Raw genomic sequence first — 19,812 nt, forward strand, 5'->3', positions numbered from 1 at the left:
AGAATCCACATAATCCCTGTTCTGCCCAGAGCACACCAGTACCTCCCCGCTCAGTATGAGGTCAAATGTACTGTCCTAACCCCTAACACCTGGCACTCCCTTTCAGTTAAGTCTAGTGATAGGGAGTGGATAAGGTTAGAACACCATTAAAGAAGTGTGCTTGTTACTAGAGCACTGAGAGATCAGTAGAGCACTGAAAGGGCACTACGAGAGGTGTACTCTGTCTGATAAAGCCCCATTAGGACTAGAGGAGATAAGAGCAGAGAGATACAGAGCTCCGATTGGCCCAAAGCCCACAGATTCACTGTGTCACAATCACTCACCTGGGCTGGCAGCTGCTTGCTCTGCTTTCTTCTCTGCAGATGACAAAGAGAGAGAGAGCTATTGTAATTCATTGTGCTTTACAGTATCTAGCGTTTCTCCCTATCTAGTGTTTTTCGCCATGTCAGTGTCACATTGCCACAATAACAGTGCCCAAGGACACTGTGACATGATGGCCTCTTTGTGACACTCATACAACAACAGAGGAGTAACCTATTTATCATCAACCTGATCAATGTCCAGGCCAACAGACAGACACGAAGAGGTCATTGGGTGTACAGGTTCAAAGTTCAACACTAGGAGATAATCAGTCAGGTAAATTAAAGATGAGTATGGGACCATATGTGTCGCCTGTCAGTTCGCACATAGACTGACTGTCATGCCAACCAGAGTATATAGGCATCAGATAGAAATAGAGGTCAGTCATGTGCTATACACCAGACCTGGGATAACTATAGTTTTAAATATGCTTGTTGGAAAGTAACAAATAGCTACGTTGGAAGTGACTACAACTATTTGAATACAGATCTGAAAAGCAACTACTTAAAAAAAATACATATATTTGAATACAGATTTCAGAAAGCGACTACATTAAAAACATATTTGAATACAGATCTTAAGAAGTGACTACAATTCAGAAACTATTGGATTTGCTGCCTTCAACCAATGGCAGGCCTGTATCTGGAACAGCATGTTGCAGATAGAAATGTGATGAATAAAGCACACATTATGTCCTATACTATTCCAATCTATCTGACAGTAACATTTGATCTACACAATACACTTCTATCTGAACATTCTGTAAATGTCCATTCTCCTGAACAGGTCCCAGGTGTAGATAATAAAGTCAAACCGATCAACCAATGATATTGTGTACAGATAAGTATAAATACGTTGTGACAATATACTACACAGCAAATTCTCCAGTGTAATTTAAAAACAATTATTAACACTGACAGTGTTGAGTCTGTGGACCCATATAAACACTGGAATAGTGTTACATTAACACACTGCTTAGTGTAAAGCCTTATTTCATTATTTTAGAGAGTGCTTTTCTAGTAAATTGTAGAGTTACCACCCATGACTGTATTTGTTAAGGACAGAGGCTGTTGCATTCATCCATTTTTGGTCCTATGGACTTCACCAAGTGAGATCCGAAGCAAATATTTTATCATTATTTTTTTTAAATGATTAACAAAATACCATACATGCAGTATTTTATAAGGCCCATGAAATATTTGGCAGCCATCAAAAAAATATATTTTTTGGTTTCAAATAACTTGCATATATTCAAATAGCTTCAAATATTATTTGTTTTTCTGAGAGGTATTCAAAATAAATTCAAATAGTATTAGTTTCTCTGAGACCTGTATTTGAATTTGAAAGGAAATACACTGAACAAAAATATAAACACAGTATGCAAGAATTTCAAAGTTTTCCTTAGTTACTGTTCATATAAGGAAATCAGTCAATTAAAATGAATGAATTAGGCCCTAATCTATGGATTTCACATGATTGGGAATATCATGATGGGGCGGCAGGGTAGCCTAGTTGGACTAGTAACTGGAAGGTTGCAAGTTCAAACCCCCAGGCTGACAAGGTACAAATCTGTCCTTCTGCCCCTGAACAGGCAGTTAACCCACTGTACCTAGGCCATCATTGAAAATAAGAATTTGACTGACTTGCCTAGTTAAATAAATACATAAATAAAGGTAAAAAATACAGATATGAATCTGTTAGTAGCAGACACCTTTAAAAAAGTTAGGGGAATGGATCAGAAAACCAGTCGGTGTGACCACCATTTGCCTCATGCAGCCTGACATATCTCCTTTGCATAGAGTTGATCAGACTGTTGATTTTTGGCCTGTGGAATGTTGTCCCACTCCTCTTCAATGGCTGTGCGAAGTTGCTGGATATTGGCGGGAACTGGAACATGCCGTTGTACACGTTGATCCAGAGCATCCCAAACATGCTCAATGGGTGACATGTCTGGTGAGTATCCAGGCCATGGAAGAACTGGGACATTTTCAGCCTCCAGGAATTGTGTACAGATCCTTGCGACATGGAGCCGTGCATTATCATGCTGAAACATGAGTTGATGGTGGCAGATGAATGGCACGACAATCGGCCTCAGGATCTCATCATGGTATCTCTGTGCATTCAAATTGTCTGTAGCTTATGCCTTCCCATATCATAACCCCACTGCCATCATGGGGCACTTTGTTCACAACTTTGATATAAGCAAGGTGATCATTTGCCCGCTGAAGTGGGTTACAATGCCGAACTGCAGTCAGGTCTAGACCATGGTGAGGACAACGAGCACGCAGATGAGCTTCCCTGAGACAGTTTCTAGCAGTTTGTGCAGAAATTATTCGGTTGTCAGCTGTCTGGGTGTATGGTATCAGACGAGGTGAAGAAGCCGGATGTGGAGGTCCTGGGCTGGCGTGGTTACATGTGGTCTGCAGTTGTGAGGCTGGTTGGACGTACTGCCAAATTCTCTAAAACGACGTTGAGGCGGCTTATGGCAGAGAAATGAACATTAAATTATCTGGCAACAGCACTGGTGAACATTCCTGCAGTCAGTACGCCTATTGCACGCTCCCTAAAAACTTGAGACATCTGTGGCATTGTATGACAAAACTTCACATTTTAGAGTGAATACGTAGAATGTATGCACACATGACTGTAAGTCGCTTTGGATAAAAGTGTCTGCTAAATGGCATATATTATATTATTATTATATATTAGAGTGGCGTTTTATTGTCCTCAGCACAATGTGAACCTGTGTAATGATCATGCTGTTTAATCAACTTCTTCATATGCCACATCTGTCAGGTGGATGGATTATCTTGGCAAAGGTGAAATGCTCACTTACAGTGAACAGATTCGTTCACAACATTTGAGAAACAAGCTTTTTTGTGTGTATGGAAAATTCCTGGGATCTTTTATTTCAGCTCATGAAACATGGGGCCAACACTTTACATGTTGCTTTTATATTTTTGTTCAGTGTAGTCGCCAATAGTTTCCTTTACTGTATTCTCTATATTCGACTACCTTGAGTATTTGAAAAGTTGGTATTTTCAAATAAACAACAAAAGACAACTATTTTATGCCCAGGTCTGCTAGACACACACAAAGTAAACAAGAAAGTGTGTGTGTGTGTGTGTGTGTGTGTGTGTGTGTGTGTGTGTGTGTGTGTGTGTGTGTGTGTGTGTGTGTGTGTGTGTGTGTGTGTGTGTGTGTGTGTGTGTGTGTGTGTGTGTGTGTGTGTGTGTGTGTGTGTGTGTGTGTGTGTTTTCCACACCCTGGCAGTGTCCATCATGAGCCACCTGGATCTTGAGGCCGGTGAGACAGGCATCTCGGTGGAGCTCACAGTGGTTGCGGTACGTCTTACTGTTACTGCCACACACTGAACGCTTGTGGGGCTTACAGCTCTGGAAAAGGAGAGGGAGAGATGTTATAGCTACATAAATATATCATCTTGACTCTCTTAAAGCAGCAATCAGCAATAGAAAGAATAACAAAGTACTTTCCCCGCCCTTGTTCCGTAAAAAGCTGAGTGTTGGGTCTGGAGATGTACTACTATAAAAATTCATAGACAGAGCTATGGATGCAAGGACTGAGCATCCATGATATAAAAATTATCGTTTTAACCATGTTTGAGGCTATATAGTGTTTGTTTACATTTACTTTGGTTACAAACATTGGAGTAAAACAAACATATATTTTGGGTTTCGATTAGGTATGGCAATTGAAAAAAGCTTATGAGGCATAAGTTGTATTCTTCAAGAATCAATGGGTACATTTCATTCATTTATAAATCCCAAAAATTATAAAGCAACTGCCGATTAACCCTTTAACGGTCACACTAACCATGTTTCTATCCACAGTTTTTATGCGAGTAAAATTATACCATATAAAAAAATCATGACAGCTGTGATGAAAACAGGAAGTTAAGGAACAATTTTATCAATGCATACAGATCATTTGTTTGTTCGACATGGTGGGATCTTTTTGTGTCTGTAAAATGTATTATGTGAGAAATGGCAATGGAAATGTCTTTATGTGTAAATATTTATATAATAACCATTATATCAAAGTAAACTTGGAATCCCAATCCCGACTCAGGAAACAATGCAGTTTAAATTAGGCTACAAGATAACAAAGTTACGATGAACTTCACAGGGTGGTGAAAGTGCAAGGTGATGATCTTGATGCTCCTTTTCCAATAAATGTTGAGGGTCTTAATCTGGTGACATGATGATCGATGCTTGACTGCAGTTTTGACAAATAAAACTTTCTCACTCTTATCCATAATCTCATCATGTAGACTAGCCTACCCGCACTGTCTGCAATTGGCTGGAGCGCAGATGCCAAAACAAGAGGAGGCACATTTGCTATTTAACGCAACAGTTTTTGTGACAAAACTATCAGTAGAGTTGAACATTAGATGGCAATAGATTGAACACTAGATTTGTATTCCGTATATAAAAATGTAAGCAAAAAAGTGGATTTTGTGTGCACTATCACTCAATGATTTTTATCTGCATCAAGTCCACTGATTGGGAAAATGCGCATATTTTCTTTATGCAGATTTTTGAATATTTGCATGAAAAGCTGTCATTTGAAATACAATGGGCTGATCTAGACTCCAATGTATTTTCAAAATACTGTAATTTGCATTATCAAAATACCTATACCATTGTTTACATTGGTTCAAGTTTTGTGGCTCCACTTTCACCCTACATTGATATCAGAAGTCTGTATAATGTGATTTACACAACATGCCTACCACTTTGAAGATGCAAAATATTTTTTATTGTGAAACAAACAATACACTTGAATAAACTTGGCACATCTAGCCACTTGGATTTTTGCCCATTCTTCAAGGCAAAACTGCCCCAGCTACTTCAAGTTGGATGGGTTCCGCTTCTTAAAGTAGACAGTGTACAGCAATCTGTCACAGTCATACTCTGGACCTAGTTTTGTCCCATGGAATACATTTTGTGGATCTTAGTATTTTCCCTTATAATCCTGGACTATCGGACCACCATTTTATTACGTTTGCAATCACAAAAAATAATCTGCTCAGACCCCAACCAAGGAGCATCAAAAGTCATGAAATAAATTCAAAAATCAGTTAACCACCTAACTGAGGAACTCAATTTAACCTTGCGTAATACACTAGATGCAGTTGCACCCCTAAAAACGAAAAACATTTCTCATAAGAAACTAGCTCCCTGGTATACAGAAAATACCCGAGCTCTGAAGCAAGGTTCCAGAAAATTGGAACGGAAATGGCGCCACACCAAACTGGAAGTCTTCCGACTAGCTTGGAAAGACAGTATCGTACAGTATCGAAGAGCCCTCACTGATGCTCGATCATGCTATTTTTACAACTTAATTGAGGAAAATTAGAACAATCCGAAATGTATTTTTGATACTGTCGCAAAGCTAACTAAACAGCAGCATTCCCCAAGAGAGGATGGCTTTCACTTCAGCAGTAATAAATTCATGAACTTCTTTGAGGAAAAGATTATGATTATTAGAAAGCAAATTACGGACTCCTCTTTAAATCTGCGTTTTCCTCCAAAGCTCAGTTGTCCTGAGTCTGCACAACTCTGCCAGGACCTAGGATCAAGAGAGACGCTCAAGTGTTTTAGTACTATATCTCTTGACACAATGATGAAAATAATCATGGCCTCTAAACCTTCAAGCTGCATACTGGACCCTATTCCAACTAAACTACTGAAAGAGCTGCTTCCTGTGCTTGGCCCTCCTATGTTGAACTTAATACACGGCTCTCTATCCACCGGATGTGTACCAAACTCCCTAAAAGTGGCAGTAAAAAAGCCTCTCTTGAAAAAGCCAAACCTTGACCCAGAAAATATAAAAACTATCGGCCTATATCGAATCTTCCATTCCTCTCAAAAATGTTAGAAAAAGCTGTTGCGCAGAAACTCACTGCCTTTCTGAAGACAAACAATGTATATGAAATGCTTCAGTCTGGTTTTAGACATTTCAATTTGCTCTGTCTTTCAGACATAAGGAAGTGGATGGCTGCAAACTTTCTACTTTTAAACTCGGACAAAACAGAGATGCTTGTTCTAGGTCCCAAGAAACAAAGAGATCTTCTGTTGAATCTGACAATTAATCTTAATGTTTGTACAGTCGACTCAAATAAAACTGTGAAGGACCTCGGCGTTATTCTGGACATTGATCTCTCTTTTGATGAACATATCAAGACTGTTTCAAGGACAGCTTTTTTCCATCTACATAACATTGCAAAAATCAGAAACTCTCTGGCCAAAAATTATGCAGAAAAATTAATCCATGCTTTTGTTACTTCTAGGTTAGACTACTGCAATGCTCTACTTTCCGGCTACCCGGATAAAGCACTAAATAAACTTCAGTTAGTGCTAAATACGGCTGCTAGAATCCTAACTAGAACCTCAAAATGTGATGATATTGCTCCAGTGCTAGCCTCCCTACACTGGCTTCCTGTTAAGGCAAGGGCTGATTTCAAGGTTTTACTGCTAACCTACAAAGCATTACATGGGCTTGCTCCTACCTATCTTTCCGATTTGGTCCTGCCGTACATAACTACACGTACGCTACGGTCACAAGACGCAGGCCTCCTAATTGTCCCTAGAATTTCTAAGCAAACAGCTGGAGGCAGGGCTTTCTCCTATAGAGCTCCATTTTTATGGAATGGTCTGCCTACCCATGTGCGAGACGCAGACTCGGTCTCAACCTTTAAGTCTTTCCTGAAGACTCATCTCTCCACTGGGTCATATGATTGAGTGTAGTCTGGCCCAGGAGCGTGAAGGTGAACGGAAAGGCTCTGGAGCAACGAACCGCCCTTGCTGTCTCTGCATGGCTGGTTCCCCTCTCTCCACTGGGATTCTCTGCCTCTAACCCTATTACAGGGGCTGAGTCACCGGCTTACTGGTGCTCTTCCATGCCGTCCCTAAGAGGGGTGTGTCACTTGAGTGGGTTGATCTTCCTGTCTGGGTTGGCGCCACCCCTTAGGTTGTGCCGTGGCGGAGATCTTTGTGGGCTATACTTGGCCTTGTCTCAGGATGGTAAGTTGGTGGTTGAAGATATCCCTCTAGTGGTGTGGGGGCTGTGCTTTGGCAAAGTGGGTGGGGTTACATCCTGCCTGTTTGGCCCTGTCCGGGGTATTATCGGATGGGGACACAGTGTCTTCTGACCGCTCCTGTCTCAGCCTCCAGTATTTGTGCTGCAGTAGTTTGTGTTGGGGGGCTAGGGTCAGTCTGTTATATCTGGAGTACTTCTCCTGTCTTATCCGGTGTCCTGTGTGAATTTAAGTATGCTCTCTCTAATTCTCTCTTTCTCTCTCTTGGAGGACCCGAGCCCTAGGACCATGCCTCAGGACTACCTGGCATGATGACTCCTTACTGTCCCCAGTCCACCTGGCCATGCTCCTGCTCCAGTTTCAACTGTTCTGCCTGCGGCTGTGGAATCATGACCTGTTCACCGGATGTGCTACCTGTCCCCAGACCTGCTGTTTTCAACTCTCTAGAGACAGCAGGGGTGGTAGAGATATACTCTTAATGATCGGCTATGAAAAGCCAACTGACATTTACTCCTGAGGTGCTGACTTGCTGCACCTTCGACAACTACTGTGATTATTATTATTTGGCCATGCTGGTCATTTATGAACATTTGAACATCTTGGCCATGTTCTGTTATAATCTCCACCTGGCACAGCCAGAAGAGGACTGGCCACCCCTCATAGCCTAGTTCCTCTCTAGGTTTCTTCCTAGGTTTTGGCCTTTCTAGGGAGTTTTTCCTAGCCACGTGCTTCTACACCTGCATTGCTTGCTGTTTGGGTTTTTAGGCCCGGTTTCTGTACAGCACTTTGAGATATCAGCTGATGTAAGAAGGGCTATATAAATACATTTGATTTGATTTTGATTTGATTTAAGTCATACCACAGATTCTAAATTGGATTTAGGTCCGGGCTTTGACTAGGCCATTACAATACATTTAACCTGTTAGGGATAGGGGGCAGCATTTTCACTTTGGATGAATTGCGTGCCCATAGTGAACTGCCTCCTACTCTGTCCCAGATGCTAATATATGCATATTATTATTACTATTGGATAGAAAACACTCTGAAGTTTCTAAAACTGTTTGAATTATGTCTGTGAGTATAACAGAACTCATAGGGCAGGCAAACTTCCAGACAGGAAGTGGAAATTCTAGGGCTGGTCAAATTTCAAGTCATCGCCTATCCATATCCCAAAATATATGGATCTCTTCGCACTTCCTACACCTTCCACTAGATGTCAACAATCAGTAGAACGTGGAATGAAGCCTCTAGTGTGATGTATGACCGGACGGGAGGGGAATGAGTCAGTGCTGTCAGAATGCCATTTCCTGGTTGCGCAAATTCCTGTTGATATCGCCTGCATTCCATGACTCTGTCGACAAAAACGAATGCTCCGGTTGGAACGTTATTGGATATATATGAAAATAACATCCCGAAGATTGATTCTCTACTTGGTTTGACCAGTTTATTTGACCTGGAATATAACTTTTTGAAGTTTACATCCGAGTTCGCCTGGACCAGTGCCAGCTTTTGGACATGTGAGCTAAACCTGCTAGCAAAAGCAGCTAATTGGACACTAGTAATGGACATTATGGAACAAAACAATGAATTATTGTGGAACTAGGACTCCTTGCACTGCATTCTGATGAAAGATAATCAAAGGTAAGGGAATATTTATGATGTAATATCGTATTTCTGTTGACTACAAAATGGAGGAGAAATATTGTTACGTCTTAGCGCCGTTTTATATTATTGCATGGTATGCTTTTTTCGTAACATTTAAAATAAATCTGACACAGCGATTGCATTAAGAACCAGTGTATCTTTAATTATATGTAAAACATGTATCTTTCGTCAAAGTTTATGATGAGTATTTCTGTTATCTGGTGTAGCTCTCTGTAATTACTCCGGATATGTTGGATGCATTTCTGAACATGGCATCAATGTAAACCGAGATTTGTGGATATAAATATGCATATTATCGAACAAAACATAAATGTATTGTGTAACATGATGTCATATGAGTGTCATCGGATGAAGATTATCAAAGGTTAGTGATTCATTTTATCTCTAATTCTGCTTTTGTGACTATCTACTACTGGCTGGGAAAAATGGCTGTGTGTTTTTTTGAATTTGATGGTGATCTAACAAATATATGTTGTGTTTTCACTGTAAAATATTTTTAAAAATCGGACACAGTGGTTAGATTAACTAGATGTTTATCTTTCATTTGCTGTTTTGGACTTGTCAATGTGTGAGAGTTAAATATTTAAAACGTATATTTTTGAATATCCCGCGCTGCGCTGGGGTGGCGCTAGCAGAATACATGCAGTATAGAGAGAGGGTTTCACAGTAGAACAAACAAACTTCTTCTACATCACAGAATTTGAGAACTGAGAAATATCCATGTTTTGGAGAATGTGTAAACAGTCGGTGGAGTAGCCAGCTACGACCCGGTCCATTTTGTTTCATTTTGTGACCTCATGAAAGACAATACAGCCACATAACCATAACTCTGTTTATGCAGGAGCCTCCATTATGAGGTTTGAGTCTAATTTCTAATTATTGTATAAAATGAATGAGTAAAGATGAAACTATTTGTGAAATTATGTAAGGTGATGTTGAACCATTAACCTCTTCAGTCGACCCTCTACTTTTTCGAACATTCTGTTAAAAATCGCGCAACATTTCAGCGCCCTGCTACTCATGCCAGGAATATAGTATATCATATGATTAGTATGTGAGGATAGAAAACACTCAGACGTTTATAAAACTGGTTAAATCACGGCTGTGACTTTAACAGAACGTGCGTTTCATTGAAAAGTGCAGGAAAATATGATCACTGAAAGTGGAAAAATATATCCATCCGCCGCTTCAACCAATTGTTATGGGCGAAAGACATTAAATAGGGCTGAGGTTGCAGTACCTACAGCTTCCACACGATGTCAACAGTCTTGTCATTTGCTAATTGTTTGTTTCTTGGTCAAACGAACAAGAGACAGGCTTTTTCTTCAGGTCTCCGACCGGATATTTTGGTTGAGAAATACACGGACAGTATTTCAAGACGGACCCCTATAGAAAACACTTCGTCTCGTGATTAATTTGATCGCTTATTAACGTTTACTAATACCTAAAGTTGCATTACAAAGGTATTTCGAAGTGTTTTGTGAAAGTTTATCGTCGACTTTTTGAATTTTAAAAAATGACGTTACGTTATGGAAAGCTATTTTTTTCCGTTTATCACACAGTCTTCATAGATCGATATCTAGGCTATATATGGACCGATTTAATCGAAAAGACCCAATAGTGATTATGGGACATCTAGGAGTGCCAACAAAGAAGATGGTCAAAGGTAATGAATGTTTTATATTTTATTTGTGCGGTCTGTGTAGCGCCGACTATGCTAATTATTTTTGTTTACGTCCCATGCGGGTCTTTTGGGGTGTTACATGCTATCAGATAATAGCTTCTCATGCTTTCGCCGAAAAGCATTTTAAAAATCTGACTTGTTGCCTGGATTCACAATGAGTGTAGCTTTAATTCAATACCCTGCATGTGTATTTTAATGAACGTTTGAGTTTTAACTAATACTATTAGCATTTAGCGTAGCGCATTTGCATTTCCAGAGCTCTAGATGGGACGCCTGCGTGCCAGGTAGGAGCAAGAGGTTAATGTGACAGAATTGCATTCCCTTCAAAGTTTAACTTAGTCACTGGCCCGCCCCGTGAGCACAGACATGATCTGGCTAATGGGACAGCCCTTTTCTACTGTTCCGAATAAAAACCCCACCTGGAGAAATCCTCTTGAGACCATGCGTACCTCGGCCATCGAGGGGGAGAAGGTTTGAGTAGAGACCACAAAACCTCAGTATAAGCTAAGGTTGTAATGGTTGTTGAATTCCTAACCATACCACGTGGAGTATTGGCTACACGACGGGAAATGGTTAAACTCTGAGACTATCGATACCGACAGAATAAGAGCAAATCTTCTATACTAATTACTAGTCTGCAGCTAGGAATTATGTCGACCTGGAATGCGAAGACCAACAACTGCGGAAACAACTATTCTATAAGAACATTTCTGAATGGGACTGACGTATCCATTCTAACCACGAGAGACTTCTTGGAAGCAGATGGAGAGACGAGCCGAGGAACTTTCCAACAGAAAGCCATTCTGCCACAACTTTGGAAATATGCTTGGGGTCATTGTCCATTTGGAAGACCCATTTTGTAACTTCCTGACTGATGTCTTGAGATGTTGCTTCAATATATCCACATAATTTTCCAGACTCATGATGCCATCTATTTTGTGAAGTGCACCAGTCCCTCCTGCAGCAAAGCACCCCCACAACATGATGCTGCCACCCCTGTGCTTAACGGTTGGGACGGTGTTCTTCGGCTTGCAAGCCTCCCTCACCCTTTTTCCTCCAAACATAATGATGGTCATTATGGCCAATCAGTTCTATTTTTGTTTCATCAGACCAGAGGACATTTCTCCAAAAAGTACAATATTTTCCCCATGTGCAGTTGCAAACTGTAGTCTTGCTTTTTTTATGGCGATTTTAGAGCAGTGGCTTCTTCCTTGCTGAGCGGCCTTTCAGGTTTTGTCGATATAGGACTAATTTTTACTGTGGATATAGAGACTTTTTTTACCTGTTTCCTCCAGCATCTTCACAATATTCTTTGCTGTTGTTCTGGGATTGATTTGCTTTTTGCACCAAAGTACGTTCATCTCTAGAAGACAGAATGTATCTCCTACTGGAGTAGTATGACGGCTGCGTGGTCACATGGTGTTTATACTTGTATACTATTGTTTGTACAGATGAACATGGTACCTTCAGGCATTTGGAAATTGCTCCCAAGGACTAACCAGATTCTTGGAGGTCTACAATTTATTTTCTGAGGTCTTGGCTGATTTCTTTTGATTTTCCCATGATGTCAAGCAAAGAGGCACCGAGTTTGAAGGTAGGCCTTGAAATACATCCACAGGTACACCTCCAATTGACTCAAATGATGTCAATTAGCCTAACAGAAGCTTCTAAAGCCATGACATAATTTTCTGGAATTTTCCAAGCTGTTTAAAGGCACAGCCAACTTAGTGTATGTATACTTCTGACTAACTGGAATTGTGATACATTGAATTGTAAGTTAAGTAATCTGTCTGTAGACAATTGTTGGAAAATTACTTGTGTCATGAACAAAGTAGATGTCCTAACAAAATTGCCAAAACTATAGTTTGTTAACAAGAAATTTGTGGAGTGGTTGAAAAACAAGTTTTAATGACTCCCACCTAAGCGTATGTAAACTTCCCACTTCAACTGTATATAAGGTTCCACAGTTGACAGTGAATGTCAGCGCAAAAACCAAGCCATGAGATCGAAGAAATTGTCCGTGGAGCTCTGATACAGGATTGTGTCGAGGCACAGATCTGGGGAAGCGTACCAAAACATTTCTGCAGCGTTGATGCTCCCCAAAAACAGTTTGGAACCACCAAGACTCAGCCAGGGCTCTAGAGTTCCTCTGTGGAGACAACAAAGAAGTGGCAGGTAGTTTGCCCCCGGTGATGCGTTGTGCAGACCGCACCACCCTCTGAAAAGCCCTGCGGTTGTGGGTGGTGCAGTTGCCATACCAGGCAGTGATACATCCTGACAGGATGCTCCCAATTGTGCATCTGTAAAAGTTTGTGAGGGTTTTAGGTGACAAGCCACATTTCGTCTGCATTCTGAGGTTGAAGAGCGCTGTTGAGTTTTCTTCACCACGCTGTCTGTGGTTGGACCATTTCAGTTTGTCCGTGATGTGTACGCCAAGGAACTTAAAACTTTCCACCTTCTCCACTGCGGTCCCATCAATGTGGATAGGGGGGTGCTCCCTCTGCTGTTTCCTGAAGTCTACGATCATTGCCTTAGTTTTGTTGACTTTGAGTGAGAAGTTATTTTCCTGCACCACACTCCCAGAGCCCTCACCTCCTACCTGTAGGCTGTCTCATCGTTGTTGGTAATGAAGCATACTACTGTTGTGTTGTCTGCAAACTTGATGATCGAGTTGGAGGCGAGCATGGCCACGCAGTCATGGGTGAACAGGGAGTACAGGAGGGGGCTGGGCGCACGCACTTTTGGCCCCCTGTGTTGAGGTTCAGCAAAGTGGAGATGTTGTTTCCTACCTTCACCACCTGGGGGCGGCCCGTCAGGAAGTCCAGGACCCAATTGCACAGGGCGAGGTTGAGACCCAGGGCCTCAAGCTTAATGATGAGCTTGGAGGGTACTATGGTGTTGAATGCTGAGCTGTCGTCAATGAACAGCATTCTTACATAAGTATTTCTCTTGTCCAGATGGGATAGGGCAGTGTGCATTGTGAAGGCGATTGCATGATCTGTGGACCCATTGGGGTGGTATGAAAATTGAAGTGGGTTTAGGGTGACAGGTAAGGTGGAGGTGATATGATGCTTGACTAGTCTCTCAAAGTACTTTATGATGACAGAAGTGAGTGCTACGGGACGATAGTCATTAAGTTCAGTTACCTTTGCCTTCTTGGGTACAGCAACAATGGTGGCCATCATGAAGCATGTGGGGACAGCAGACTGAGATAGGGAGAGATTGAATATGTATGTAAACACACCAGACAGCTGGTCTGCGCATGCTCTGAGGATGTGGCTAGGGATGCCGTCTGGGCCGGCTGCCCTGCGAGGGTTAACACGTTTAAGCGTCTTACTCACGCCGGCCACGGAAAAGGAGAGCCCACAGTCGGTGGCACTGTATTATCCTCAAAGAGGGCAAAGAAGGTGTTTAGTTTGTCTGGAAGCAAGACGTCGGTATCCGTCACATAGCTGTTTTTTTGTAGTCCGTGATGATCTGTAGACTCTAACACATACGCCTTGTGTCTGAGCCATTGAATTGCGACTCCACTTTGTCTCTATACTGACATTTTGCTTGTTTGATTGCCTTGCGGAGGGAATAACTACACTGTTTGTATTCGGTCATATTCCCAGCCACCTTTCCATGGTTAAATGCGGTGGTTCGCATTTTCAGTTTTGCTCGAATGCCGCCATCTATCCACAGTTTCTGGTTAGGGTAGGTTTTAATAGTCACAGTGGGTACATCTCCTGTGCACTTCCTTATAAACTCACTCACTGAATCAGCATATAAATCAATATTATTCTCTGAGGCTACCCGGAACATGTCCCAGTCCGCGTGATCAAAACAATCTTGAAGCGATTGGTCAGACCAGCGTTGAATAGTCCTCATCACGGGTACATCCTGTTTGAGTTTCTGCCAATAGGAAGGGGGAAGCAAAATGGAGTCTTAGTCAGATTTGCTGAAAGGAGAGCAAGGGAGGGCCTTGTATGCATCGTGAAAGTAGCAGAGTAGCAGTGATCCAGTGTTTTGCCAGCTCGAGTACTCCAATCAATATGCTGATAGAATTTAGGTAGCCTTGTTCTCACATTTGCTTTGTTAAAATCCCCAGCTACAATACATGCAGCCTCAGGATATATGGTTTCCATTTTGCATAAAGTCCAGTGAAATACCTTGAGGGCTATCGTGGTATTGGCTTGAGGTGGGATATACACGGCTGTGACAATAACCAACGAGAATTCTCTTGGGAGATAATACAGTCGGCATTTGATTGTGAGGAATTCTAGGTAAGGTGAACAAAAAACGTATAATTCCTTTTTTGTTGTTACAATTACACCATGAGTTGTTAATCATGAAACATACACCTCCGCCCTTCTTCTTCCTGGAGAGATGTTTATTTCTGTCGGCGAGACGCACAAAAAATCACAGGGTCTGTACTGACTCCGACAGCATATCCCGAGAGAGCCATGTTTACGTGAAACAGAGTATGTTATAATCCCTGATGTCTCTCTGGAAAGCAACCCTTGCCCTAATTTCATCTACCTTGTTATCTAGAGACTGGACATTAGCGAGTAATATACTCCTAAGCAGAGGGTGGTGTTCGCGCCTCCGAAGTCTGACCAGAAGATCACTGCACCTGTACATAGCTCATCTGTAAACAGCCCAACCAATCTACCTCATCCCCATACTGTATTTATTCATTTATCTTGCTCCTTTGCACCCCAGTACCTCAACTTGCACATTCATCTTCTGCACATCCTACCATTCCAGTGTTTAATTGCTATATAGTAATTACTTTGCCACCATGGCCTATTTGTTGCCTTACCTCTCTTACCTCATTTGCACATGCTGTATATAGATTTTTCTACTGTATTATTGATTGTATGTTTGTTTATTCCATGTGTAACTCTGTGTTGTTGTATGTGTCGAACTGCTTTGCTTTATCTTGGCCAGGTCGCAGTTGCAAATGAGAACTTATTCTCAACTAGCCTACCTGGTTAAATAAAGGTGAAATAAAAAATAAATAAATAAAGAAGGCCACTCCATCCTGCTCTTCTGCGGCGACGTTTTTTTGGGTCAGCCTCTGGAATCAGTTCAAATGCCCTGGGTGGTTCGGTCAAAGGATCCGCTTCGGGAAAGTCGTATTCCTGGTCGTAGTGTTGGTAAGTTGCCATCGCTTTGATATCCAATAGTTCTTCCCGGCTGTATGTAATAACACTTAAGATTTTATAGGCTAACAATGTAAGAAATAATACATAAAAAACTCAATACTGCAAAGTTTCCTAAGGATTAGAAGTGAGGAGGCCCTCTCTGTCGCCGCCATCTTGCCTTTTGTTTATTTTCAGTAATAAGGCATGAACTTATCCTCTGTAGCAGAGGTAACTCTGGGTCTTCCTTTTCTGTGGCGGTCCTCATGAGAGCCAGTTTCATCATAGCGCTTTATGGTATTTGCCACTGCACTTGTAGAAACTTTAAAAGTTCTTGAAATTTTCTGGATTGACTGACCTTCATTTGAATGATGGACTGTCATTTCTCTTATTTGAGTTGTTCTTGCCATAATAGGGCTATCTTCTGTATACCATTCCTACCTTGTCACAACACAACTGATTGGCTCAAACACATTAAGAAAGAAAATAATTCCACAAACAAGAAGGCAGGCACACCTGTTAATTGAAATGCATTCCAGTTGAATACCACATGAAACTGGTTGAGAGAATGCCAAGAGTGTGCAACGCTGTCAAGGCAAAAGGTGGCTACTTTGAAGAATCTCAAATATAAAATATATTTGGATTTGTTTAACACTTTTTTGGTTACTACATGATTCCATATGTGTTATTTCATAGTTGTGATGTCTTCACTATTATTATACAATGTAGAAAATAGTCAAATAAAGAAAAACCCTTGAATGAGTAGGTGTGTCCAAACTTTTGACTGCTACTGTTTATATTTAAAATAATATATGGGGGATTGGAAAATATGCAGACAATTACACTGATAGAAGCCACAATCTATCTGCAATATTAAAGCTGATCTAACCCTTTAAAAAAATGTTGAGCTGAGTGCCACTGTTGATGTGAGTAACATGAAAAAGGTCCTGACTTTTCAAACATTTTCTTGGTTTCCTACCTTGTTGGGACATTCTGGTGACTTGTGGTCCTGATAATGAACACACACACACTCACACACACACGCCTCACCTCTATACACAAGCAGCTGGGCTCTCCCTTCTCAGTGACGACACACTCTCTTCCTGCTCCACAAAACACATTGGCACACACTTTACTCTTACTCTGCACTTCCTGAGGAAAGAGAAAACACACATTGTTAGTGCTGAAAACAAACACACAGCTTTGGCACATGAGCACACTGTCAGCACAAACACACACAGATGGGTAGTACTTCTGTTACATGTATTTTAAATAGGTATTATAATTACTTCTGAGTATTCTGTATGTTGTATTGCACTGGGCTGAACTTACATTCCAATGTATTTTGTAAGAAGATACATTGGAAAGCTGTAATTTGTATCCTATTTCATTATAGCTAACTAAATATAAATATATTTGTAAAAATGTATAATTTCAAAGAATGCTGTGTATTACTCGAATGATCTCCACCCCAAAACAAGGCCAATGACAATACCCAGTGTGCTTTGTAGTTGTTAATGTTCACATATACATTTTGGTAATTTAACATATGCTCTTATCCAGAGTGAAAACTCATTCAACTAAGGTATATAAATAACAACATATCACAGTCATAGAAAGTAAGACGTTTCTGAAACCGTTAATGAGAATGTTGTTGCTGTTCTACAAAATACATGTATAGTAATTAAGTACAATACTTTGCAAAAGTATATTATATTTCATTTCGATACATTGGTCTTTTTGGGCATTTGCAGTTGTATTTTGTTGTATTTGTAAGTCGCTCTGGATAAGAGCGTCTGCTAAATGACTTAAATGTAATGTAAATGTATATGCATGCACACACACCCACAAACACACACACAGGAAAAATACAGCATTTACATGTCTCAGACACAAGGCGTCACTGTTGCCCCATTCTCAGAAGAGCCAGAGTTCTTCAGAATAGAATGAGTGATTTCACATGTAGGGTGAGTTTCAGTGGGCTCCTATCACACTCCCTATCAGAATACTATCAGTTTCGCTGACGCAATCACATGAAAGAAACAGCATAACTCAAAACCCCTCAGGAACCACAACAAAACATTCAGCAAACACACACACACTCGCACACAAACACGCACAAAAACATGCACACAAACACGCACACACACGCACACAACTGTAACAAATTGCTTGTGAATTTACAGCAAAAAATGTACAGCTATCTACTGTAATTATATATTAACGTACAGTACTGTAAAGAGCAACACATTATGGGGGCTCAACGGCATTCCACTACACTGCTATACAATTTTACAGTAAAGCACACACTGCTGTATATTCACAGCAACATACTGTGAATTATGGTGCATTATGGTAAAATGTTGTTGGAAGGGAAAGAATCGCTGGCTCCTTAACATATTTAGAGCCATGCCTTGTAAGGGGCTATATTTGTTGCACCTGTTAGTGAGAATACTGTACTAATTGAACTGATATGTGGTATTACTGGCCAAATAGGGGCAAACAAATATACAAACATGCATGCTGATAACTGCCTTACTAGAGGGGCACAATTTTTGTTACAAACTCCCAGAAGACACGGTGGCTATCTCATTGCCATGACAACGGGTAATTGTCCTTAAATGGGGCCAAAGCAGTTCCCTTCCAACAGAGCACAGACAAGTTCTCTCTATCTCTACCTGAGTGACGGTCTCTCACATTGATTCCTGTTTATGGCAGCTGTTAGTTACCATGTCAACTACGTCATGCTCACCTCAAGAAACGACATAGTGTAAACAGGAAGTGGCCTGTAGTAAAAGCCTTAGCCAACACAATGTGGCGATAGGGACAATTCTTATATTAGTAATAAGTCAGTTAAGAACAAATTCTTATTTACAATGACAGCCTACAAGAGCCAAACCTGGACCAATTGTTTGCCAACCTATGGGACTCCCAATCACAGCTGGTTGTGATACAGCCTGGATTTGAACCAGGGTGTCTGTAGTGACGCCTCTAGCACTGAGATGCAGTGCCTAAGACCGCTGCGCAACTTGAGTGTAGTGTACTGATTCGTAATGGCATCGCTGTGGGGACCGAAATTCTCCAAAAGTCCCCACAAGGATAGTTAAACAAGGAAAATGTCTCCCTTGTGGGGACATTTCCCACATTCCCATGAGGACAAAGGCAATTTGAAGCTGATGGGTTAGGCTTAGGTTTACAATTAGGGTTAGAAATAACATAAGGGTAAGGGGTTAGTGGTTAGGTTTGGGTTACGGTTAGGGGTTTGGGGTTAGGGACAATATGATCTTTAATGTAAATACATTCTAGGTCACCACAAGGATAGAAGAGCTGTGTGTGTGTGTGAATAGTAGGAACATACTAACTATATATGTGTTCTGTGGAGAAGATATGACCTCATACAGAACACACACTAACAGTCTTTGGTTTTGTTCATTCTCTTTATACTTGTAAATGTTTCTATTGCTCTTTATTTCCGTTGTTTCGCTATTTCTGTGCCTTTGTCTCTCCTGAAACAAGGGCAGTATACTTGCCAAGTCCAGTTCATTATGAGCAACAGGCCAGCCAATCACCAGCTGCCAAGCACAGCTCTGGGAGTAGCCTTACAGCCCTCCCAACTATCCCCTCCCTCCCCATTTTCACTGTGTGTGTGTGAGTGTGTGTGTGTTTAAAACAGGGTGTATCCACATCTGGAGTCTGAGCTGTGTTTTCCTTTGGGCCCGTTCCCATGGTCTATGTAATTCTTACCCCACCCCCTCCTCGGGTCCCCTGTTCTTCGCTCTCCTCCCTCCCCTGTGTGTTGTGTTAGCGCGTGCGTGTGGGTGAGTCATGGAATGTGGGAGAAATCCCTGAAGGCTCCTGTGACCTGCCATCTCTCCAATCAGCCTTTAGGAAGCTAATGGCTAACATGGAGGTCATAT

The 19,812-nt window shown here is 41.2% G+C and overlaps 1 protein-coding gene across 1 annotated transcript in view; it reads right to left on the reverse strand.

Annotated features, from left to right (window-relative positions):
- The window catches only part of LOC124045778 (follistatin-related protein 1-like), a 58,232-nt gene that overhangs the window by 11,330 nt on the left and 27,090 nt on the right, over positions 1–19,812 (reverse strand). Inside the window, exons 3-5 of the mRNA XM_046365395.1 lie at positions 16,946–17,047; positions 3,626–3,755; positions 324–356 (exon numbers count right to left, since the gene is read on the reverse strand). Coding sequence (XP_046221351.1) covers positions 324–356; positions 3,626–3,755; positions 16,946–17,047 — 265 coding nt within the window. The remainder of the gene's footprint in view (positions 1–323; positions 357–3,625; positions 3,756–16,945; positions 17,048–19,812) is intronic.

Source organism: Oncorhynchus gorbuscha, linkage group LG01 (assembly GCF_021184085.1).
Source record: "Oncorhynchus gorbuscha isolate QuinsamMale2020 ecotype Even-year linkage group LG01, OgorEven_v1.0, whole genome shotgun sequence".
In the NCBI taxonomy this organism is placed as follows: Eukaryota; Metazoa; Chordata; class Actinopteri; order Salmoniformes; family Salmonidae; genus Oncorhynchus; species Oncorhynchus gorbuscha.